Here is a 26,334-nt window from a genome sequence, read left to right as displayed (position 1 = left end):
TATGTAAGGCAGAGATTGATAGGTTCTTGATTGGACATGGCATGAAAGGTTACGGGGAGAAGGCTGGGAACTGGGTTTAATGAGGAGAGAAAAAAGAGGGTCAGCCATGATTGAATGGCCAAGCAGACTCGATGGGCCAGATGACCTAATTCTGCTCCTGTGTCTTATGGTCCTATGTCAGTGTAAGTTGATTCTGATATGAGTATGGGAGACCAGCGTGCCCTCAGAACAGGTTGAGTAGTGAGACCTTCAAGGGAGTAGCTGGGTGTTTTCTGTGGTCAGAGGGTTAGATGGAGACATCGGTTCAGCATGCCCAAGGCGGACTGAAGAAATTCCGCGAGAGAATGGGCAAGAAGTAATGGGCTGTAACGAGGGAGGGCCAGAGGCGGCAGGAGATCAGAAACACAGAAGCCGTTTGGCCCATCAGGCTAACGGACTAACCCTCGACCGCCAGGGCTAACGAGTATTATTGTGGAGCGGGGTCTCTTTCACCCTGACAGAGAAGTCTGGGAGACACGGGGCTGGGGAGAAAGTAGGGGGAGGGACTGGAAGAAAGCGAAAGAGAAAGAGGAGAGGGGGAGGGTGAACGAGAGAACGTGGGAGGGAGAAGCCGGGTGAGAGGCAGTTAGCGTGCGTGTGTGTGTGACTGGGAGGGAGAGGCGGTGAGGGACGGCACCTGTTGAACTCGGGCTCGGGCTCCGACGCCAGGCTGTAGCCGCAATGTGGGACCCGGCCGAGTTTGAGGAGCACTGGCGTCGGGAGTTCCCGGGCAGCGAAGTGCCGCAGATGGAACTGAACTCGGTAGCCGAACTGGAGGCCGAGTTGGAGCGGTGCCGAGAGCGGCTGCGGGTCGGCCAGGAGCGCTTGGCCCGGGAGAAGTTCAAAGTGATTTACCTGGAGACAGCGCTGGGCCGTGAGCCCCAGAGTGGGTCGCTCCGGGCCCAGAGCAAGTCACAGAGGCGCCAAGACGAATGTAGCGCCGGACTCGGGGGAGCGCAACGAAGTAACAACTCGGAGAAACTAAGTCTTGGCCCGGAGGAAGCCGAGAGTCCGGACGAAGAAACAAGTCCCAGCCAGGGACTTACCGAAGGACCAGACACACTGGACAGTCCGCAACAGGGAGCAGACACCCATGACCAAAAAGTGGAGAGCCCGGAAAGACGACCAGACGCCTCGGGTCATGAATCAGACGCGGCAGATGAGGACAATGACGAGGGCGAGACGCAGCAGCGAGACCGGGAATCGTTGTCACCCGGCCTCACACGGCCCCTGATTTTTCCGAGGTACAGGATGATACCGATGAAGCGAGTTAAGGACGATTCACCGAGACTGCGGCGGCGGCAACTTCTGTCAGTATCGCCCAGGTGGCACAGGGAGACTTCGCCGAGCGAAGGAAGCGACCGTGAATACAGCTCGGACCGGGATTCGACAGGTGAGAGTACCAATGGAGGCAGGTCTGTCACTGTATAACATCGGGGTACACTATAGGTGGGGACGGGGTTGTCACTGTGTAACACTAGAGTACAACACCGGTGGGGATGGGTCTGTCTCTGTATAAATCCAGGATATGGTACCGGTGGGGACGGCCCTGTCACTGTCCAGCACTAGGGTTCGGGTCCGGTGGGTCCGGGTCTGCCTTCTGACACCAGGGACAGAAATGGACAGAAAGGCAGCGGTGGGAACTGGTTGTCTCTGTATTACACTGGGGGGGGGGCGTGCATACACTATCTATACCCCCCCCCCCCCGTGAAATACAGAGACAACCTGTCCCCACCGCCGCTGTACCTTTCTGTTCATTTCCTACCTATTGTCCGGGATGCCTCAACCACTTCCTCTGACAGCTGGATGCAGACACCCAGCAGTGAACTTGTGTGAAAAAATCTAGTTCTCAATTATTAAAGTTTCCCCTTTCACCTTAAGCCTCTGCCTCTCAGTTTAGATTTTGTGATTGTCACCCCTCAGCTTCCTTCACTGCAGGAACACACACCCAGGGACCCACCAAATTCTTCCCTTGTTTCCCACAACATTGGGGATTTGTCTGATCAGGCACCTTTCGGTGCAAAAGTACAGTCAGGCTTTGGTGGTGGGTACTTTTCTGGAGGGAATTCTGAGGAAGAGAACCTATCAATATTTGGAGTGACTCAATCTGATTTGGGATAGGCTCTTGGAGTTTTTTGAAGACGGTAGGGCAGTGGCTGTTGTCTCTTCTGACTTCAGCAAGAATTTTAACAAATCCCTGATGGCATCTAGCCTGGAAGTTTGCATCGTGTGAGATCCAGGGGAAATAGCATATTGCGTTCATAATTGGCACAATAGTGTGGTGAGAAGTGTGATAGTTGAGGGTTTCTTGGTCTGGAAGTCTGTGTCTTGTGATCAGCCACTGTGGGTCGAAGCTGGGACCACTGTTGTTTGTAAGAGCTGTTTATGAGGGGCAACTTGATAGAGGTGTACAAGATGATAAGAGGTGTTAACAAAGTAGACAGCCAGAGACTTTTTCCCAGGGTGGAGATGTATAATATAAGGAGACAAAATTTTAAGGTGATTGGAGGAAAATACCAGTGGGGGGAAATCAGAGGTAGGTTGTTTACAGAGTGTTGGGTGTGTGGAACACGCTGTTGGGGTGGTGGTAGAACAGGGGCATTTAAGAGACTCTTAGATAGGCACAGGGGTGAAAGGAAATGGTGGGCTATGTAGGAGGGAACAGTTGGATTAATCTTAAAGCAGGTTAAAAGGTCAGTGCAACATTGTGGGCCAAAGGGCCTGTACTCTATAATTTTACATAAAGGCAAGTGTGCCAAATGGCTTCACCAGCCCCGCTCCCTTTAGGACTGAGAGCTTCGCCACCTTTCCCAGGAGGCAGTCAGAGATGGGCATGAAAACTGGTGTTGCTGGTAATGCCCTGATCCCCAAATCCAAAATCAGTTTAAACGGAGAAGATTGTCCATTTGTGTAGCTGTTCCCACCGTTTGTTGCTGCTCAGTTTTGCATGTTCCTTCTTTCCTGTCCCTCTCCTCTCAGACTTGCATCTGTAGTACACCTCACTTGGCTTTGTGTGTTGAGAATCTGTGGCATTTACTCCACTCTGTACCGTACATGGGTCATCGCTGTGCAGCCCATCAGCCCGGACAAAGACAAATCCACTTTCATATTGCTTGGCTGAAATGGTTTTGGAGATGTGCAGCAGATCTTTAGAATACTAGAATAATATGCAAATATTTCATAACATGTTAGAATGCTGGAATAATATACTAGCATACCAGAAAAATATTCTAAGTGGAATAACAATTCAGCATGCTCTAGATGGGCTGAAAAGCCTGTTTCTGTGCTGTAGTACTCTGACTTGAGAGCTGCATTTTCAGGCAACTTGAAATGTCTTCACCAGCAACTGACCTGGTCAGTTATTCTGCTGTGTCTCAATTTCATCTTCCACTGTCCTTTCTAATCCCCGATAGCAAACTTCAGGAGATAGCTGCTCTCTGTAGACGAACTGTTTCAGTAAACTGCAGGAACACAGGAGAACAAAGAGTTACTCTCTGGAAATCAAAGAGATGGCAGAAGCTGAAAATCTAAAACAAAAAGAGAAAATGCTGGAAACACTCAACGGGTTAGGCAGCATCTGTAGAGAAACAGTTAAAGCTTCATGTTGCAGTACAAGTGTGACTTTCGTTGGTCTGATTTAACCTTTAATGGAGTTGGGAATATTCCCCAGGCTGCTCCATGAGGTGAGGGAAGAGATTGCTGAGCCTCTGGCTAGGATCTTCATGTCCTCGATGTCCACGGGAATGGTACCGGAGGATTGGAGGGAGGCGAATGTTGTCCCCTTGTTCAAAAAAGGTTAGTAGGGATAGTCTGGGTAATTATAGACCAGTGAGCCTTACGTCTGTGGTGGGAAAGCTGTTGGAAAAGATTCTTAGAGATAGGATCTATGGGCATTTAGAGGATCATGGTCTGATCAGGGACAGTCAGCATGGCTTTGTGAAGGGCAGATCGTGACTAACAAGCCTGATGGAGTTCTTTGAGGAGGTGACCAGGCATATAGATGAGGGTAGTGCAGTGGATGTGATCTACATGGATTTTAGTAAGGCATTTGACAAGGTTCCACATGGTAGGCTTATTCGGAAAGTCAGAAGGCATGGGATCCAGGGATGTTTGGCCAGGTGGATTCAGAATTGGCTTGCCTGCAGAAGGCAGATGGTCGTGGTGGAGGGAGTACGTTCAGATTGGAGGGTTGTGACTAGTGATGTCCCACAAGCATCTGTTCTGGGACCTCTACTTTTCGTGATTTTTATTAATGACCTGGATTTGGGGGTAAAAGGGTGGGTTGGCAAGTTCCCAGATGACACAAAGGTTGGTGGTGTTGTGGATAGTGTAGAGGATTGTCGAAGATTGCAGAGAGACATTGATAGGATGCAGAACTAGGCTGAGAAGTGGCAGATGGAGTTCAACCCAGTGAAGTGTGAGGTGGTGCACTTTGGAAGGACAAACTCCAAGCCAGAGTACAAAGTAAATGGCAGGATACTTGATAGTGTGGAGGAGCAGAGGGATCTGGGGGTACATGTCCACAGATCCCTGAAAGTTGCCTCACAGGTAGATAGGATAGTTAAGAAAGCTTATGGGGTGTTAGCTTTCATAAGTCGAGGGATAGAGTTTAAGAGTTGCGAGGTAATGATGCAGCTCTATAAAACTCTGGTTAGGCCACACTTGGAGTACTGTGTCCAGTTCTGGTCGCCTCACTATAGGAAGGATGTGGAAACATTGAAAAGGGTACAGAGGAGATTTACCAGGATGCTGCCTGGTTTAGAGAGTATGCATTATGATCAGAGATTAGGGGAGCTAGGGCTTTACACTTTTGAGAGGAGACATGATAGAGGTATACAAGATTTTAAGAGGAATAGATAGAGTGGATAGCCAGCACCTCTTCCCCAGGGCACCACTGCTCAGTACAAGAGGACATGGCTTTAAGGTGAGGGGTGGGAAGTTCAAGGGGGATATTAGAGGAAGGTTTTTCACTCAGAGAGTGGTTGGTGCATGGAATGCACTGCCTGAGTCAGTGGTGGAGGCAGATCACTAGTGAAATTTAAGAGACTACCAGACAGGTATATGGAGGGATTTAAAGTGGGGGGTTATATGAGAGGCAGGGTTTAAGTGTCATCACAACATTGTGGGCCGAAGGACCTGTTCTGTGCTGTACTATTCTATGTTCTATATTATCAGGTTTGCAGGGAATGTTTAGAAAATTATGGACCAAATGCTGGCCAATGGGACTTGAATGGGACATTTTGGTTCGTATGGGCCAGTTGGGCCAAAGAGCTTTTTCCCACACTGTCAAACCCTATGTTTTTGGATATTAATGTTATAGAGTTTACAGATGGTACTCAGATAGATGGTGTTGTGAAAAATTACAGGGGGTGTTTGATTAACTGGGTGTGTGGGCTGAGGAGTGGATTCAATCCAGATCAGTGTGGGGTGTTTCAATTTGGAAGAATAATCCGGTGTTGGACTTGTGGAGTGAATGGTCGGGCTCTAAGGAATGTTATAGAACAGAGGGAGCTTAGAGTGCAAATGCATCGTTCACTGAGGGGTATTAGAAGATGACAAGGTGGTGAGGGTGTTTGACACACTGACCTTCATCAGTCAGGGTACTGTGTATAGGAGTTGGGAAATTGTGGTACAGTCAGATAAGGTTCTGGTGAGGTCACATGGAGTACTGTGTACAATCTTGGTCACCTGGTAAATGTGTATAAGATCATGAGGGACGTAGACAGCACCAATTCATTGAAGGTGTCTTGATTAATCAGGGTTTGAAGTGAGAAGGTAAGAGACTGGGGCTGAGAGAAATGGATTAGCTATGATGAAATGGCAGAGCAGAGTCAATGGGCCAGAGGGGTTAATTCTCCTTCTATATTCTATGCTCATTTTTGCAAGGAGGGGCGTTAAAAGCACAAGTGCATAAGGGTAAGATCAGAAGTGAGAGATTTAAAAGGGTCATCAGGAGCAGCTTCTTCACACACAATGTATTTATCTGCATACCTTTTCCATGATGCTAATGTGCCCAGCTCAACCAGCGCCTTCAAAGTGCCCACCGTCTCTGTCTGTCCACTCGATCAATGCCTCTCAACATTTTGTACACCTCCATCAGCAACACTCATCCTCCTCTCCGAAGGGAAAAGCCCTCGTTTTATTATGGTCAAAGCAATTATTAGACAAAATACTGGTAAATAAAAGCACAAAGAATATAATGTATTAATTAAATGAATGTAGGGTATAGTTGAGGAGCGAGTGTGTCTGAGTGTAACCTGTGTGTGGAGGGAGAGGATGTGGGTGAGGTTCTGAATGAATTCTTTGCGGCTGTCTTTATTAAAGTGGGAAATGTAAGCGATGTTAGACAGGAAATGTGTGTAATGTTGCCTGGGTTAAACTTAGTAAAAACGGAAACTGAAAGATTTAGAACATAGAACAGTACAGCACATTACAGGCCCTTCGGCCCACAATGTTGTGTCGACCCTCAGACCCTGCCTCCCATATAACCCCCCCACCTTAAATTCCTCCATATACCTGTCTAGTACTCTCTTAAACTTCACTAGTGATCTGCCTCCACCACTGACTCAGGCAGTGTATTCCACGCACCAACCACTCTCTGAGTGAAAATCCTTCCTCTAATATCCCCCTTGAACTTCCCACCCCTCACCTTAAAGCCATGTCCTCTTGTACTGAGCAGTGGTGCCCTGGGGAAGAGGCGCTGGCTGTCCACTCTGTCTATTCCTCTTAATATCTTGTACACCTCTATCATGTCTCCTCTCATCCTCCTTCTCTCCAAAGAGTAAAGCCCCAGCTCCCTTAATCTCTGATCATAATCCATACTCTTTAAACCAGGCAGCATCCTGGTAAATCTCCTCTGTACCTTTTCCAATGCTTCCACATCCTTCCTATAGTGAGGCGACCAGAACTGGACACAGTACTCCAAGTGTGGCCTAACTAGAGTTTTATAGAGCTGCATCATTACATCGCGTCTCTTAAACTCTGTCCTTTGACTTATGAAAGCTAACACCCCATAAGCTTTCTTAACTACCCTATCTACCTGTGAGGCAACTTTCAGTGATCTGTGGACATGTACCCCCAGATGCCTCTGCTCCTCCACACTACCAAGTATCCTGCCATTTACTTTGGACTCTGCCTTGGAGTTTGTCCTTCCAAAGTGTACCACCTCACACTTCTCTGGGTTGAACTTCATCTGCCACCTCCCAGCCCACTTCTGCATCCTATCAATGTCTCTGCAACCTTCGACAATCCTCTACACTATCTACAACACCACCAACCTTTGTGTTGTCTGCAAACTTGCCAACCCACCCTTCTACCCCCACATCCAGGTCATTAATAAAAATCACAAAAAGTAGAGGTCCCAGAACAGATCCTTGTGGGACACCACTAGTCACAACCCTCCAATCCGAATGTACTCCCTCCACCATGACCCTCTGCCTTCTGCAGGCAAGCCAATTCTGAATCCACCTGGCCAAACTTCCCTGGATCCCATGCCTTCTGACTTTCTGAATAAGCCTACTGTGTGGAACCTTGTCAAATGCCTTACTAAAATCCATGTAGATCACATCCACTGCACTACCCTTATCTATATGCCTGGTCACCTCTTCAAAGAACTCTATCAGGCTTGTTGGACATGAACTGCCCTTCGCAAAGCCATGTTGACTGCCCCTGATCAGACCATGATTCTCTAAATGCCCATAGATCCTATCTCTAAGAATCTTTTCCAACTGCTTTCCCACCACAGACGTAAGGCTCACTGGTCTATAATTACCTGGACTATCCATGCTACCTTTTTTGAACAAGGGAACAATATTTGCCTCCCTCCAATCCTCCGGTACCATTCCCGTGGACAACGAGGACATAAAGATCCTAGCCAGAGGCTCAGCAATCTCTTCCCTTGCCTCGTGGAGCAGCCTGGGGAATATTCCGTCAGGCGCTGGGGACTTAGCTGTCCTAATATATTTTAACAACTCCAACACCTCCTCTCCCTTAATATCAACGTGCTTCAGGACGTCAACCTCACTCATATTGTCCTCACCGTCATCAAGATCCCTCTCAGTAGTGAATACCAAAGAGAATTATTCATTGAGGACCTCGCTCACTTCCACAGCCTCCAGGCACATCTTCCCACTTTTATCTCTAATCAGTCCTACCTTCACTCCTGTCATCCTTTTGTTCTTCACATAATTGAAGAATGCCTTGGGGTTTTCCTTTACCCAACTCGCCAAGGCCTTCTCATGACCCCTTCTTGCTCTTCTCAGCCCCTTCTTAAGCTCCTTTCTTGCTACCCTATATTCCTCAATAGACCCATCTGATCCTTGCTTCCTAAACCTCATGTATGCTGCCTTCTTCCACCTGACTAGAATCTCCACCTCACTTGTCACCCATGGTTCCTTCACCCTACCATTCTTTATCTTCCTCACCGGGGCAAATTTATCCCTAACATCCCGCAAGAGATCCTTAAACCAACCACATGTCCATAGTACATTGCCCTGCAAAAACATCATCCCAATTCACACCCGCAAGTTCTAGCCTTATAGCCTCATAATTTGCCCTTCCCCAATTAAAAATTTTCCTGTCCTCTCTGATTTTATCCTTTTCCATGATAATGCTAAAGGTCAGGGAGCGGTGATCACTGTCCCCCAGATGCTCACCCACTGACAGATCTGTAGAAAAGTAGAAACATAGAAAATAGGTGCAGGAGTAGGCCATTTGGCCCTTCGAGCCTGCACTGCCATGGCTGATCATCCAACTCAGAACCCTGTACCTGCTTTCTCTCCATACCCCTGATCCCTTTAGCCACAAAGGCCTTTTCTAACTTCCTCTTAAATATAGCCAATGAACTGGCCTCAACTATTTCCTGTGGCAGAGAATTCCACAGATTCACCACTCTCTGTGTCAAGAAGTGACCTGACCTGGTTTGTTACCTAATACTAGATCTAGTATGGCATTCCCCCTAGTCGGCCTGTCAACATACTGTGACAGGAATCCATCCTGGACACACTTAACAAACTCTGCTCCATTTAAACCCTTGGAACTAATCAAGTGCCAATCAATATTAGAGAAGTTAAAGTCACCCATGATAACAACCCTGTTATTTTTGCACCTTTCCAAAATCTGCCTCCCAATCTGCTCGGTATCTCTGCTGCTACCAGGGGGCCTATAGAATACCCCCAGTAGAGTTACTGCTCCCTTTCTGTTCCTGACTTCCACCCATACTGACTCAAAAGAGGATCCTGCTACATTACCCACCCTTTCTGCAGCTGTAATAGTATCCCTGACCAGTAATGCCACCCCTCCTCCCCTTTCCCCCCCTCTCTATCCCTTTTAAAGCACTGAAATCCAGGAATATTGAGAATCCATTCCTGCCCTGGTGCCAGCCAAGTCTCCGTAATGGGCACTACATCATAATTCCATGTATGTATCCAAGCTCTCAGTTCATCACCTTTGTTCCTGATGCTTCTTGCATTGAAGTACACACACTTTAGCCCTTCTACCTTACTACCTTTACACCCTATATTCTGCTGCTCTTTCCTCAAAGTCTCTCTATATGTTAGATCTGGCTTTACTCCATGAACTTCTTTCACTGCTCTATCACTCCAGGTACCATTGAAGCAGGTATGTGTTCTGTAAGCGTACATCAGGAGCAAGAGGGAAAGAGTGGGCCCCTTTAGACAGAAAAGGCTAATCTATACTCTGTATTCACCAAAGAGGAGAGTGTGGAGGTGATTAATCCAGCAAGGCATACCTGGAGAATCTGGTGTGGGTCACTTTAACCATTCCTTTGCCACTGCTGGATGAATGGTTGTGGATGCTTCAGCCTGATCTCCAGCACCCACACTGGGGGTGGGACTGCCAGATTCTCCCATAACTGATGTTCACCATCACCATCAGCTCAATGGTGTGGGCATCATTACTGTCGACTGAAATGTGGCAAATGTTTAGGGGATATTTGCGTGGGGTTCTGAGTAGGTAAGTTCCAATGAGACAGGGGAAGAATGGTAGGGTACAAGATCCATGGTGTACAAAGGCTGTTGTAAATCTAGTCCTGAAGAAAAGAAGATCTTACAGAAGGTTCAAAAAACTAGGTAATGATATGAATCTAGAAGATTATAATGCTAGCAGGAAGGAGCTTAAAGAAATTAGGAGATCCAGAAAGAACCATGAGAAGGGTTTGGCGGATAGGATTATGGAAAACCCCAAGGCAGTCTACAAGTATGGGAAGTGCAAGAGGATAAGACGTGAGAGAATAGGACCAATCAAGTGTGACAATGGAAAAGTGTGTATGGAACCGGAGGAATTAGCAGAGGTACTTAATGAACACTTTGTCTCAGTATTCACTACAGAAAATGATCTTGGTGATTATAGGGATGACTTACAGCAGACTGAAAAGCTTGAGCATGTAGATATTAAGAAAGAGATGTGCTGGAGCTTTTGGAAAGCATCAAGTTGGATAAGTGGCCGGGACCAGATGGGATGTACCCCTGGCTACTGTGGTAAGTGAGGGAGATTGCTGAGCCTCTGGCAATGATCTTTGCATCCAATGAGGACTAGAGAGGTTCTAGAGGATTGGAGGGTTGTGGATGTTGTTCCCTTATTCAAGAAAGAGAGTAGGGATAGCCCAGGAAAAAATAGACCAGTGAGTCTTACTTCATTGATTATTAAGTATAACCTGAGAGCCGTGCCTGTCACGTGACAGCACTGCCCTCACCTGGTCGGAGGTCACACCACCTGCCAGTCAACATTTCACCCCTCCCAACTAATCAGTGCACACTTAACCATTGGCCACCTTAATTGGATTAACCCATCTAGCACCAAGCCATTGCCCCCCGGTGATTCACCTGGGCTGGACCCTCCAGCCCCCTGACCTATAAAGGGTGCTACATGTGCTTGGCTCACTTTCTTTGCCATCCTTGAGGGACCACCCTGCTTCACTCCAGGCTTAAGACCACAGAAAGCGCTGGAGACATGTGGAAACGCTGTGCATTGAATTGGGTTTTGGGAGCGTTTATTCTTGTCCCTGCAGCAGAGTGCTGTGACTGCCCAGAGTCAAGGGGTGGCGGGTATCGTAGTTACTTTTCCCTCGCTTGTATGCGTACCTGTACTCTGTCCCCACACCGTTTTCCCATTTATTTTACTGCCAACCCAACTTTTCCCATGCTTGTCTATTCTAAGCGCATTTGTGCGAATATTGTAGCCACTTGTGTTGTTCCCAAGCTCTCTTCCCCTTGTAAATAAACTCCTTGTTGTTAAAACTGTGTCCAAAGTCCTTGCCTTTGAGACTCAAAGAATCTGTCTCATTTCCATCACAACAGTGAGTTGATGGAGAAGATTCTGAAAGGCAGGATTTATGAACATTTGGAGAGGCATAATATGATTAGGAATAGTCAGCATGGCTTTGTCAAAGGCAGGTCGTGCCTTACGAGCCTGATTGAATTTTTTGAGGATGTGACTAAGCACATTGATGAAGAAAAGAGCAGTAGATGTAGTGTATATGGATTTCAGCAAGGCATTTGATAAGGTACCCCATGCAAGGCTCATTGAGAAAGTAAGGAGGCATGGGATCCAAGGGGACATTGCTTTGTGGATCCAGAACTGGTTTGCCCACAGAAGACAAAGAGTGGTTGTAGACGGGTCATATTCTGCATGGAGTCAGCGACCAGTGGTGTGCCTCAGTGATCTGTTCTGGGACCCCTGCTCTTCGTGATTTTTATAAATGACCTGGATGAGGAACTGGAGGGATGGGTTAGTAAATTTTTTGATGACCCAAAAGGTTGGGGCTGTTGTGGATAGTGTGGAGGGCTGTCAGAGGTTACAGTGGGACATTGATAGGATGCAAACCTGGGCTGAGAAGTGGCAGATGGAGTTCAAGTGGTTCATTTTAGTAGGTCAAACATGATGGCAGAATATAGCATTAATGGCAAGACTCTTGGCAGTGTGGAGGATCAGAGGGATCATGGGGTCCGAGTCCATAGGACACACAAAGCTGCTGCACAGGTTGACTTTGTGGTTAAGAAAGCACACAATGCCTTCATCAATCGTGGGATTGAATTTAAGAGCCGAGAGGTAATGTTGCAGCTATATAGGACCCTGATCAGACCCCACTTGGAGTACTGTGCTCAATTCTGGTCACCTCACTATGGAAGGATGTGGAAACCATAGAAAGGGTGCAGAGGAGATTTATAAGGATGTTCTTCATCAGGACTAGCTGAAAGAAGAGATAGTAAGAAATTTAAAAGAGGGAGGGGGAGATCTGAAATGATAGAAGACAGGAGGGAGAGGGATGAAGCTAAGAGCTGAAAAGTTGATTGGCAAAAGGGATACAAGGCTAGAGAACCCTCAAGAGGCTTTATCTTCCTCTCACCCCAACCCTCCCTCCCTCCTCTGATCCCAGCTCTCATCTGTGCCGGGTCTTTACTATCCCCTCCAACCTTCAACTCTCTGAGGCAGAGCGCTCTGTCCCCAATAAGGGCCTCACCTTTGTCCCCCTTCGCCCACACCTCAGCATGTTCCGCGTGCGCCATGACGCTGAACTCTTCTTTTGCCGGCTCCGTCTTTGAGCATACTTCTTCGGCAAGGACTCTCCCACCCCCACCGATGACCCCTTCTGTTGTCTTCAACCCTCCTCCTCTTTGTGGACACTCTGCTCTGGTCTTCTGCCTGCTGTGAATCTTTTTATTGCTAACTGCTGACGGGACATCAACCGTCTCGACTTCACCACACCCTGTTCCAATTCCAGCCTCACTCCTTCCGAATGCTCTGCTCTCCGCTCCCTCCGCACCAATCCCAACCTCACTATAAAACCTGCTGATGGGGGTGGGGGCACTGTTGTAGTCTGGCTTACTGACCTCTACCTTGCTGAGGCACAGTGACAACTCGCTGATACCTCCTCTTATTTACCCCTCGATCATGACCCCACGAAGGAGCACCAGGCCACTGTCTCCCACACCATCACCAATCTTATCAGCTCCGGGGATTTCCCATTCACCAACCTCATAGTTCCCACACCCCACACTTTCCATTTCTACCTCCTACCCAAGATCCACAAACCTGCCTGTCCAGGTAGACCCATTGTCTCAGCTTGCTCTTGCCCCACCAAACTCATTTCTGCATACTTCAACGTTGTTTTATCCCCCCTTGTTGAATTCCTTCCCACCTATGTTCATGACACTTCTCACGCTCTGAATTTTTTCAATGGCCCCCACTGCCTTATTTTCACCATGGATGTCCAGTCCCTATGTACCTCCATCCCCCACCAGGAAGGTCTCAAAGCTCTCCACTTCTTTTTGGATCCGAGACCTAACCAGTTCCCCTCTACCACCACACTCTGCCATCTAGTGGAATTAGTCTTAATAATTTCACCTTTGGTTCCTCTCTCTTCCTCCAAACTAAAGGTGTAGCCATGGGCACCCATATGGGTCCCAGCTATGCCTCCCTTTTTGTTGGCTTTGTGGAACAGTCCATGTTCCAAGCCTATACCGTATAAACATATAACAATTACAGCACGGAAACAGGCAATCTTGGCCCTTCTAGTCCATGCCGAACACTTACTCTCACCTAGTCCCACCAACCTGCACTCAGCCCATAACCCACCATTCCTTTCCTGTCTGTATACCTATCCAATTTGTTTTTAAATGACAATATTGAACCTGCCTCTACCACTTCTACTGGAAGCTCATTCCACACAGCTACCACTCTGAGTAAAGAAGTTCCCCCTTGTGTTACCCCTAAACTTTTGCCCCTTAACTCTCAACTCATGTCCTCTTGTTTGAATCTCCCCTACTCTCAATACAGGTATCTGTCCCCCTCTTTTCCTTCGTTACATTGACGACTGCATTGGTGCTGCTTCCTGCATGTATGCTGAGCTTGGTGACTTCATTAACTTTGCCTCCAACTTTCACCCTGCCCTCAAATTTACCTGGTCCATTTCCGACACCTCCCTCCCCTTTCTTGATTTTTCTGTCTCTATCTCTGGAGATGGCTTATCTACTGATATCTATAATTATCCTACGGACTCTCATAGGTACCTGGACTATCCCTCTTCTCACCCTGTCTCTTGCAAAAATGCCATCCCCTTCTCACAATTCCTCTGCCTCCGCCACATCTGCTCTCAGGATGAGGCTTTTTATTCCAGGACGAAGGAGATGTCTTCCTTTTTTAAACAAAGGGGCTTCCCTTCCTCCACCATCAACTCTGCTCTCAAACGCATCACTCCCATTTCCCGCACATCTGCCCTCACCCCATCCTCCCGCCACCCCACTCAGGATAGGGTTCCCCTTGTCCTCAACCTACCACCTCACCAGCCTCCGGGTCCAACATATAATTCTCTGTAACTTCCGCCAGCTCCAACGGGATCCCACCACCAAGCACATCTTTCCCTCCCCCCCTTTCTGCTTTCCGCAGGGATCGCTCCCTACGTGACTCCCTTGTCCATTCGTCCCCCCCCCCATCCCTTCCCACTGATCTCCCTCCTGGCACTTATCCTTGTAAGTGGAACAAGTGCTACACCTGCCCTTACATTTCCTCCCTCACCACCATTCAGGGCCCCAGACAGTCCTTCCAGGTGAGGCGACACTTCACCTGTGAGTTGTCTGGTGTGGTATACTGCATCCGGTGCTCCCGGTGCAGTCTTTTATATATTGGTGAGACCGGACACAGAATTGGAGACTGTTTCGCTGAACACCTACACTCTGTCCGCCAGAGAAAGCAGGATCTCCCAGTGGCCACACATTTTAATTCCACGTCCCATTCCCATTCTGATATGTCTATCCATGGCCTCCTCTACTGTCAAGATGAAGCCACACTCAGGTTGGAGGAACAACACCTTATATACCGGCTGGGTAGCCTCCAACCTGATGGCATGAACATTTATTTCTCTAACTTCCGTTAATGCCCCCTTCCCCTTCTTACCCCATCCCTTATTTATTTATTTGTTATTGTTCTCTCTCTCTCTCTCCTCTCTCTCCTCTCTCCTCTCTCCTCTCTCCTCTCTCCCTCTCTCCTCTCTCCCTCTCTCCCTCTCTCCCTCTCTCCCTCTCTCCCTCTCTCCCTCTCTCCCTCTCTCCCTCTCTCCCTCTCTCCCTCTCTCCCTCTCTCCCTCTCTCCCTCTCTCCCTCTCTCCCTCTCTCCCTCTCTCCCTCTCTCCCTCTCTCCCTCTCTCCCTCTCTCCCTCTCTCCCTCCCTCCCTCCCTCCTCCCACACACAATCATTCTTCGCCTGTTCTCCATCTCCCTCTGGTGCTCCCCTTCCCCTTTCTTTCTCCCTAGCCCTCCCGTCCCACGATCCTCTCCCTTCTCCAGCTCTGTATCCCTTTTGCCAATCAACTTTCCAGCTCTTAGCTTCATCCCAACCCCTCATGTCTTGTCCTATAATTTTGGATCTTTCCCTCCCCCTCCCACTTTCGAATCTCTTACTATCTCTTCTTTCGGTTAGTCTTGATGAAGGGTCTCAGCCCGAAATGTCGACTGTACTTCTTCCTATAGATGCTGCCTGGCCTGCTGCTATTTCCACCAGCGTTTTGTGTGTGTTGCTTGAATTTTCAGCAGCTGCAGATTTCCTTGTGTTTACGATGATGTTGCCTGGATTGGGGAGCATGCCTTATGAGAATAGGTTGAGTGAACTCGGCCTTTTCTCCTTGGAGCGACAGAGGATGAGAGGTGACCTGATAGAGGTGTACAAGATAATGAGAGGCATTGATTATGTGGATAGTCAGAGGCCTTTCCCCAGGGCTGAATTGACTAGCAGGAGGGGGCATAGTTTTAAGGTGCTTAGAAGTACGTACAGAGGAGATGTCGGGGGGTACGTTTTTTTACGCAGAGGGTGGTGAGTGCATGGAATGGGCTGTGGAGGTGGAAGCGGAAACAGTAGGGTCTTTTAAAAGGCTCCTGGATTGGTACATGGAGCTTAGAAAAGTAGAGGGCTATGGGTAAAGCTTACGTAGTTCTAAGGTTTGGCACAGCTTTGTGGGCCAAAGAGCCTGTATTATGCTGTATGTTTTTTATGTTTCTGTGAGTCTGTTAACCCTGATCCCTTATTGTTTTAGGTATTGAGTTCCATGGTTTAGGAGCGTAGTTCAAAAAACTGACCTGCTAATTATCTTTTGAGGAAGATTATTTAAACTTCGATGATGTGAGTAAGGATATTTTGGCTGCAATCTGGAACAGAGTATCTGAAGGAGTGGTGGAGGCCAGTACTCCCTCAATGTTTATACAGTTAGCTGCACAGAGAATGGGATCGGTGTTGGCAGGTATCCTTAGCCAGCATGGTCACAATGGGCTGAAGGGCCTGGTCCATGCTGTATGACTCTTTGGTGATGTGGTCGCTCAGTCAGCTGTTTTCTCCCACGTTCAAAGATGTACACATTAGTAGGTAATTGGGCAACACAGACTTGTTAGGCAGGAAGAGCCTGTTTCATGCTGTGCCTCTAAAATGAGGGTGCCACAGTGGTTAGCACAATGCTATTGCAACTTGGGGTTTCGGGGTTCGGAGTTCAATTCCAGTATTCTCTGTAAGAACTGTTTACGTCCTTCTTGTAAACATGTGGATTTCCTCCGGGTGTTCTGGTCTCCTCCCACAGTCTGAAGATGATAGGTCAATTTGCCATTATCAATTGTTCTGTCAATTAACCAGGGTTAAATAGGCGGGTTGCTGAGCAAGGTAGCTCGTTTGACTGAAAGGGCCTGTTCTGTGTTGTATCTCCAGATTAACATTGCCCAGAGTGTCTGTGGGTGGGGGGAGGAGGTTGATTGGAGGACAGATTGAAGGAATTGGAAGATTATTCATCTGTACAGCACAGGAACGTTCCCTGAGGCTCAGGACACACCTACTAAACTAACCCGTCTACTATATAATGTCCATATCCTCCCATTTCCTGCACATTCATGTGACTTCTTACACGCCTCTACCACATTTACCTTTACTACCACCCAGGCACACACCACTCTTTTAAAAAAAACATAAACTTGACCCTCACAACCCCCCTGAATTTACCTGCTCTTACCTTAAAGATTTGCCCTTTGGTATTAAACATTTAAATCCTTGGAAAAAAATACTGTCAAGTCTATTCTGTCTCTGCCTGTCATAAGATACAGCCCAATCCAGGTAAAACTCTCCCCACCATTGAACACATCTATACGAACTGTTGTCACTGGAAAGCAGCATGCATCAGGGACCCTCTCCACCCAGGACGTGCTCTCTTCTCGCTACCTTGAGCCTCAAGCCTCGCACCATCAGGTTCAGGAACAGTTACTATCCCTCAACCATCAAGCTCTTGAACCAAAACTTTACTCAACTTTGCTTGCCGCATCATTGAAATGTTCCCACAACCTATGGACTCACTTTCAAAGACTCTTCATCTCATGTTCTTGATATTTATTGTTTATTTATTTATTCTTTCTTTCTTTTTGTATTTGCACAGTCTGTTGTCTTCTGCACAGTGGTTGGACGCCCAAGTTGGTGTGATCTTTCATTGATTCTGTTATGGTTATTATTCTATGGATTTATTGAGTGTGCCCTCAGGAAATTGAATCTCAGGATTGTATATGGTGACATATATCTACTTTGATAATAAATTACCATTAAACTTTGAACTTGTAAACCAATATCAGGTCTCCTGTCAGCGTCCACTGCTCCAGAGAAACAATTTTTATGTTTGCAACACAAGCCCTATAATCCAGGCAGCATCCTGGTAAACTTCTTCTGCACCTCTCCACAGCCTTGACATCCTTTCTATAATGGGGGTACCAGAACTATATGCAATACTCCAGATGCGGTCTAACCAAAGTTTTATAAAGCTGCAACATTACTTCCTTATTTTTGTACTCAATATCTTGACTACTAAAAGTGAGCATGCCATATGCCTTTCTTAACCACGCTACAACCTGTGTAGCCACTTCACTGATGAGAGTGAAAATAGGGTGGTGAAAAAGGCCTTTGTCACGCTGGCTTTCACTTGTCTGGGCATTAAGTATAAAAGTTGGGTGTCATGGACGCTGGTGAAACCACAGTTAGAGAATTGTGTTCAGTTTTGGTCATTCTGCAATGGAGAGATATGAAATTGAAAAAGTGAAGAAAAGATTAACAAGGACTCTGACAGTATTCAAGGGACTGATAATGGGGAGAGTTTGGACTGGCTAGTCCTTTATTGCTTAGAGCACAGGAGACTGAGAGACAATCTTATGAAGCTGAATAAATCACGGAGGACACTCAGTTACTTCCCCAGGGTGGGGAATCAAGAACCACAGGATAGATTTAAAGTGAGAAAGGAAAGATTCAAGAGGAACTTGAGGAACAACTTCATTATACAGAAAGTGGTCTGTAAGTGGAATGGGATGCTGGAGGAAATGGTTGAGGCAGGTGCAATAACAGCATTAAAAAAGATACTTGGAGAGTGAGGTGGATTGGAAAAGTTCAGAAGGATATGCAAAAACTGCTGGCAAATGTGTCTAGCTTGGTAGGGGCATCTTGGGCAGCATATAGCAGTTGGGCCAAAGGCCCTGTTCCCACGTTGTGTTGTCAGCGATCAGAAGCATGAGAAGCTGTAACTCACTCAGGTTTGCTGACTGAGTATGTAAGACATCAATTCGTGGCAATTGGCAATTACGGTGGTCAATCAGTGATTGGAATTGATAGGCAAGAACAAAGTAAAATAAGGTTAGCAGGTAGAGTGCCTTTGTTGGAGTGGACAGTGTTAGTGTTTTTTTTAAAACAAAATATACTTTATTCAAAATAAAATTATTTACATTAAACCATTCAATAACTCTCAATCCTTTACAGACATTACCAATACATTCTATACATTTCCACACTTTCAGCCAGTCACATGGCCCTCTTTACCCACCATTGTTGAGGGGTGTACTCCCCACCACCCACTCCCACGGGAGAAGAACCCTAGACCGTGGTCCTTCCCCACCGGGCCCTTGTGGTGGCTGCGCTAAGTTTCAGTGCGTCCCTCAGCACGTACTTGAGGCTTTAACTCTTCGAGGCTCGAGTGAGAGAAGGTGAAAAAGCCGTAGGTTGATATTTTCCCAGTTTATTTATTGCTTTCCTTTTTTGTATTTGCACCGTTAGAACAGTAGGGATACCAGGCAAGGTAGCTAAATGCTCTTGTGTGACATTTGAAGGCAGAGAAACCTCCAATGTCCCTGACAACAATAACTGCGAGAAATGCAGCCAGCTGCAGCTTCTAACACTCTGTGTTAGGAGTTGGAGCTGGAACTGGATGAACCATGGCCCATTCAGGAGGATGAAGAAGTGATCAATAGGACATATAGATAGGTCAAGGTGCAGCACACGTGAAGCTGGGTGACAGTCAGGAAGGGGAAAGGGGTTAAGGAGCCAGTGCAAAGTACCTCTGTGGCCGTCCCCCTCAACAACAGGTACAGCACTTTTCAAAATGTTGGGGGAGTTTGTAATTGACCTAACGGGAAAGCTTCAATGGTGGGGTCTCTGGCACTGTTTTTGGCTCTGTGACTCAAGGGAAGCGGGAAATAGAGTTGAGCTGTGGTGATAGGGGATTCGTTGGCTAGGGGACCAGAAAGCAGGTTCTGTGGATGAGAATGAAATTCCAGATGGTATGTTGCCTCCTGGGTGCCAGGATCCAGGACATCTCAGATCAAGTCCTCCACATTCTTAAGTGGGAGGGTAAACAGCCAGAGGTCATGGTCCATGTAGGTATCAATGACATGAGTAGGATGAGTGACAAGGTTCTGCAAAGGGAGTCAGGTGCCAAGTTAAAGGCCAAGACCTCCAGGGTCCATTGATTTCAGGATTGTTATCTGTGCTACATGCTAGTGAGGCCAGAAATAGGAAGATCATACAGTAACACATGACTAAGGAGTTGGTGCAGGTGGTAGGGTACTGAAAAGTGTGGTAGAATAAAGGGATCAGAGAGTACAGGTGCATAATTCACTGAAAGTGGCAGCACAGGTAGATAGGGTCGTAAAGAAAGCTTTTGGCCTTCATAAATCAATGTACTGAGTTGGGATGTTATGTTGAAGTTGTATAAGACATTGGTGAGGCCCAATTTAGAGTATTATGTGCAGTTTTGGTCACCTACCTACAGGAAAGATATAAACAAAATTGAAAGAGTACAGAGAAAGTTTGCAAGGATATTGCCTGCTCTGGAGGACTGAGTTACTGTATATAAGGAAAGACTGAATTGGTTAGAACTGTATTCTTAAGAACGTAGAAGATTGAGGGGAGATTTGATGGAGGTATACAAAATTATGAGGGCTGTAGATAGGGTGAATGCAAAAAGACTTTATCCATTGAGTTTGGGTGGGACTGCAAGCAAAGGTCACAGGTTAAGGGTGAAAGGTAAGAAGTGTAAGAGGAACATGAAGGGAAAGTTCTTCGCTCAGAGGATGGTGAGAGTGTGGAACAAGTTGCCAATATAAGTGGTGCATGTGAGCTCAATTTCAATGTTTAAGAGAAGTTTGGGTAGGTACATGGATGGTAGGGGTATGGTCACGGTGCAGTAGGAAGATTAAATGGTTTGGCAGCCATGGAATAGATGGGACAAAGAACCTGTTTCTGTGCTGTACTTCTCTGTGACTTGGTGTAGTTAGGCATGTTATATACGTGTGTGGCGTGGTATAGCATGTTGAGATGTCTGTAGCATGGTAGGAGCATACGTATAGCACATAGTGTGTACACACTGTTCATGTAGCATGCATGTGCGTTGTGGTAGGTGCACACGTGTAGCATATTGTATGTGAGTGGGGAGTGGTGTGTATTGGATACGTTGTGTGTTTGCGATGTACGTGTACGTGGGGTTTGAGGGGTGTGTGTGTCTGTGTGTGTGATTCAGTGTATTGTCTGTAGACGTAGTGGGGGTGTATTGGATACGTTGTGTGTTTGCGGTGTATGTGTACGTGGGGTTTGAGGGGTGTGTGTGTGTGATGCAGTGTATTGTCTGTAGACGTAGTGGGGGTGTATTGGATACGTTGTGTGTTTGCGGTGTATGTGTACGTGGGGTTTGAGGGGTGTGTTTGTGTGATGCAGTGTATTGTCTGTAGACGTAGTGGGGGTGTATTGGATACGTTGTGTGTTTGCGGTGTATGTGTACGTGGGGTTTGAGGGGTGTGTGTGTGTGATGCAGTGTATTGTCTGTAGACGTAGTAGGGGTGTATTGGATACGTTGTGTGTTTGCGGTGTATGTGTACGTGGGGTTTGAGGGGTGTGTGTGTGTGATGCAGTGTATTGTCTGTGTAGACGTAGTGGGGGTGTATTGGATACGTTGTGTGTTTGCGGTGTATGTGTACGTGGGGTTTGAGGGGTGTGTGTGTGTGATGCAGTGTATTGTCTGTGTAGACGTAGTGGGGGTGTATTGGATACGTTGTGTGTTTGCGGTGTATGTGTACGTGGGGTTTGAGGGGTGTGTGTGTGTGTGATGCAGTGTATTGTCTGTGTAGACGTAGTCGGGGGGTATTGAATACGTAGTAACACTGACCTGCGTGTGGGTGCAGCAAACAGACAGCTGTGCAGGATTGATTTGCATTTCAAATCCCGAAGCCATCTGTCTGCAGAGCTGGGTGCTGCTGGCTGTAGGACTGAACCCTGTTCTGCCCGTGAGTCCCAATCCAGTCGGGACTACTGGGAATCGTGAGTTGGGGCGGCTGGGATAAGCGCTGCCCTTTAATGGATTTTGCCTGCAGTGAGGAGCGGCAGGAGCCAGCACTCTCATTGTCTGGTGCCGGGCCAGGCCACAGCTGTCAGAGTCTTTGCAGCGCACACACAGGGAGCCTGTGTCTACAGCGGCCGCTGCCTTTGTAACTGAGTTCACCGGCTGGCGGGTGTTCAACACTGAACGGTCAGGCCCGATATGGAACCGGTCAGTCAACAGGCCCTCCCCCAACTCTCCTGGATCGACACCCTCTACAGCAGTATGTCATCTCCCTCTGTACCTCTCTCCCTCCGTCCATCATCCACTCACCCCTCCCTGCATGTCCTTTCTCTCTCTCACCATCCCTCCATTTCTCCCTTCCTGTCCCTAAATGTATAACACCAGGGGATGGGTCTGTCACTGTGTGACACCGGGGTACGGTACCGGTGGGGACGGGTCTGTCACTGTGTGACACCGGGGTACGGTACTGGTGGGGACGGGTCTGTCACTGTGTGACACCGGGGTTACAGTACCGGTGGGGATGGGTCTGTCACTGTGTGACACCGGGGTATGGTACCGGTGGGGACGGGTCTGTCACTGTGTGACACCGGGGTACGGTACCGGCGGGGGACGGGTCTGTCACTGTGTGACACCGGGGTATGGTACCGGTGGGGACGGGTCTGTCACTGTATGACACCGGGGTACGGTACTGGTGGGGACGGGTCTGTTACTGTATAACACTGGGGTACGGTACCGGTGGGGACGGGTCTGTTACTGTATAACACTGGGGTACGGTACCAGTGGGGACGGGTCCGTCACTGTACAAAACCGGGGTACGGTACCGGTGGGGACGGGTCTGACACTGTGTGACACCGGGGTACAGTAACGGTGGGGACAGGTCCGTCACTGTGTAACACTGGGGTACGGTACTGGCGGGGACGGGTCTGTCACTGTATAACACCGGGGTATGGTACCGGTGGGGATGGGTCTATCACTGTATGACACCGGGGTACGGTACCGGTGGGGAAGGATCTGTCACTGTGTGACACCGGGGTACGGTACCGGTGGAGACGGGTCTATCACTGTATGACACCGGGGTATGGTACCAGTGGGGACGCGTCTGTCACTGTGTGACACCGGGGGGTACGATACCGGTGGGGACGCGTCTGTCACTGTGTGACACTGGGTACAGTACCGGTGGGGACGGGTCCATCACTGTGTAACACTGGGGTACAGTACCGGTGGGGACTGGTCTGTCACTGTGTGACACCGGGGCATGGTACCGGTGGGAACGGGTCTGACACTGTGTGACACCGGGGGGTACGATACCGGTGGGGACAGGTCCGTCACTGTGTGACACCGGGGTACGGTACCGGTGGGGACGGGTCTGACTCTGTGCGACACCGGGGTACAGTAACAGTGGGGACGGGTCTGTCACTGTGTAACACTGGGGTATGGTACTGGTGGGGATGGGTCTGACACTGTGTGACACCGGGGTACAGTACCGGTGGGGACGGGTCCGTCACTGTGTAACACTGGGGTACGGTACCGGTGGGGACGGGTCTGTCCCTGTGTAACACTGGGGTATGGTACCGGTGGGGACGGGTCTGACACTGTATAACACCGGGGTACGGTACTGGTGGGGACGGGTCTGTCCCTGTGTGACACCGGGGTACGGTACCGGTGGGGACGGGTCTGTCCCTGTGTGACACGGGGGTACGGTACCAGTGGGGACGGGTCTGTCACTGTGTAACACCGGGGTACTGTACCGGTGGGGACGGGTCCATCACTGTTTAACACTGGGGTACAGTACCGGTGGGGACTGGTCTGTCACTGTATAACACCAGGGTACGGTACTGGTGGGGACGGGTCTGTCACTGTATCACACCAGGGTATGGTACCGGTGGGGACGGGTCTGTCACTGTATCACACCAGGGTATGGTACCGGTGGGGACGGGTCTATCACTGTATGACACCGGGGTATGGTACCAGTGGGGACGCGTCTGTCACTGTGTGACACCGGGGGGTACGATACCGGTGGGGACGCGTCTGTCACTGTGTGACACCGGGTACAGTACCGGTGGGGACGGGTCCATCACTGTTTAACACTGGGGTACAGTACCGGTGGGGACTGGTCTGTCACTGTGTGACACCGGGGCACGGTACCGGTGGGAACGGGTCTGACACTGTGTGACACCGGGGGGTACGATACCGGTGGGGACAGGTCCGTCACTGTGTGACACCGGGGTACGGTACCGGTGGGGACGGGTCTGACTCTGTGCGACACCGGGGTACAGTAACAGTGGGGACGGGTCTGTCACTGTGTAACACTGGGGTATGGTACTGGTGGGGATGGGTCTGACACTGTGTGACACCGGGGTACAGTACCGGTGGGGACGGGTCCGTCACTGTGTAACACTGGGGTACGGTACCGGTGGGGACGGGTCTGTCCCTGTGTAACACTGGGGTATGGTACCGGTGGGGACGGGTCTGACACTGTATAACACCGGGGTACGGTACCAGTGGGGACGGGTCTGTCACTGTGTAACACCGGGGTACGGTACCGGTGGGGAAGGGTCTGTCACTGTGTAACATCGGGGTACGGTACCGGTGGGGACGGGTCTGTCACTGTGTGACACCGGGGTACGGTACCGGTGGGGACGGGTCTGTGACTGTATCACACCAGGGTACGGTACTGGTGGGGACGGGTCTGTCACTGTATCACACCAGGGTATGGTACTGGTGGGGACGGGTCTGTCACTGTGTAACACCGGTGTACAGTACCGGTGGGGACGGGTCTGACACTGTGTAACACCGGGGTATGGTACCGGTGGGGACGGGTCTGTGACTGTATCACACCAGGGTACGGTACTGGTGGGGACGGGTCTGTCACTGTATCACACCAGGGTATGGTACTGGTGGGGACGGGTCTGTCACTGTGTAACACCGGTGTACAGTACCGGTGGGGACGGGTCTGACACTGTGTAACACCGGGGTATGGTACCGGTGGGGACTGGTCTGCGACTGTGTAACACCGGGGTACGGTACCGTTGGGGACGGTTCTGCGACTGTGTAACACCGGGGTACAGCACTGGTGGGGACGGGTTTCTCACTGTATAACACCAGGGTAAAAGTTCCCCCCACACGCCCCTCCACTTTCCCCCACACCCCCCTCAACTTCCTCCTCTCCCTCAACTTCCCCCTCTCCCTCAACTTCCCCCTCCCCCTCAACTTCCCCTCAACTTTCCCCTCCCCCTCATCTTCCCCTTCCCCATCTTCCCCCTCCCCCATCTTCCCCATCTTCCCCCTCCCCCCATCTTCCCCATCTTCCCCCTCCCCCCATCTTCCCCCTCCCCCCATCTTCCCCCCATCTTCCCCCTCCCCTCATATTCCCCCCCATCTTCCCCCTCCCCCTCATATTCCCCCTCCCCCTCATATTCCCCCCTCCCCCTCATATTCCCCCCTCCCCCTCATATTCCCCCCTCCCCATCTTCCCCCTCCCCTCATATTCCCCCCTCCCCCATCTTCCCCCCCATATTCCCCCTCCCCCTCATATTCCCCCTCCCCCTCATATTCCCCCCTGCCCATATTCCCCCCTGCCCATATTCCCCCCTGCCCATATTCCCCCTGCATATCCCCCTGCCCATATTCCCCCCTGCCCATATTCCCCTGCCATCCCCATCTTTCCCCCCCTCATCTTCCCCCTCCCCCTCATCTTCCCTCCTCCCCCTCATCTTCCCTCTCCTGTGCCCTTCAGTACCCCTCTGTACCCTCTGAAGTTCCCCCTGAAGCTATGCTTAATCTTCCCCTCCCTAATCTTTCCCCTCAAACTGCCCTCAGAGTCCTAACCCCTCACTCCTTCCCCCAACCCCCGGTCTCCTCACCTCCTTCCCCCCTCAGTCTCCTCACCCCGTCACCCCTCACCCCCTTCCCCCGACCCCTGATCTCTTCACCCCCTTCCCCAGCCTCCTCATGCCTCCGCTCGTGTCAGGGCAGTGGAGGACTTGGCTGTGTTCACCCTCCTGACCCCTGACCGGGGTGTAGGGCAGCAGATCAAAGGCTGTTGAGCTCACTTCTTTCCCCTCTCTACTCTCTCCCCTCACGCCTCTCAGATTTCAGCTTTGCGGAGGGTTTTGACGGTGAGTCTGGAGAGGAGACGCGGCCTGGGGACGAGGTATCGGATACGCTGCCCTTTATCGATGAATCACCCACCGTATCACCACAGCTGAGCACTGGGCCTGCGCTTCTCGCCACCCCACAGGGTCCTGCAGCCGGGGTGAGTCTACAACAGGGTGGGGAGGGTGAGTGAGCGGCAAGGAGGAGGGTGGGGTGAGTGAACAGGGAAAGTGGGGAGTGAATGAATGGGGAGGGGGCAGGATGAGGGCATGAGTGAACTGTGCAAAGGGAGGGAGGGGGTGAATGAACTGGAGGTAGGGAGAGGATAAGTGAATGGGGAGGGGGAAGATGAGGGAGTAAGTGAATGGGGAGGGTGGGGGGAGGGAATGAACGGGGAGGGGTGGGATGGGAGGGTGGGGGTGTGTGAACGGAGAGGGTGGGTAGTGAGTAAACAGGAGGGTGAGGGAGTCAGTGAATGGGAAGGGGGAGGGAGTGAGTGAATGGGAAGGGGGTAGGGAGGGAGGGTGAGGGAGTGAGTGAATGGAGAGGGTGGGGTGTGAGTAAACTGGGAAGAT

At 49.6% G+C, this 26,334-nt stretch overlaps 1 protein-coding gene across 2 annotated transcripts in view; it reads left to right on the top strand.

The window, feature by feature from the left end:
* Positions 1–594: 594 nt before the first annotated feature.
* Positions 595–26,334, top strand: part of abr (ABR activator of RhoGEF and GTPase) — a 79,399-nt gene continuing 53,659 nt past the window's right edge. Inside the window, exons 1-2 of one of the 2 annotated variants that reach the window (XM_059973754.1) lie at positions 595–1,432; positions 25,756–25,919. In XM_059973754.1, the coding sequence (XP_059829737.1) occupies positions 721–1,432; positions 25,756–25,919 (876 nt within the window). In that variant the 5' untranslated portion in view covers positions 595–720. The remainder of the gene's footprint in view (positions 1,433–25,755; positions 25,920–26,334) is intronic. The other variant, XM_059973753.1, reaches the window with a different exon arrangement.

This window comes from Hypanus sabinus, chromosome 6, assembly GCF_030144855.1.
Source record: "Hypanus sabinus isolate sHypSab1 chromosome 6, sHypSab1.hap1, whole genome shotgun sequence".
NCBI lineage: Eukaryota > Metazoa > Chordata > Chondrichthyes > Myliobatiformes > Dasyatidae > Hypanus > Hypanus sabinus.
Note: the sequence above shows the minus strand (reverse complement) of the source record. Positions and strands in the feature narration are given on the sequence as shown.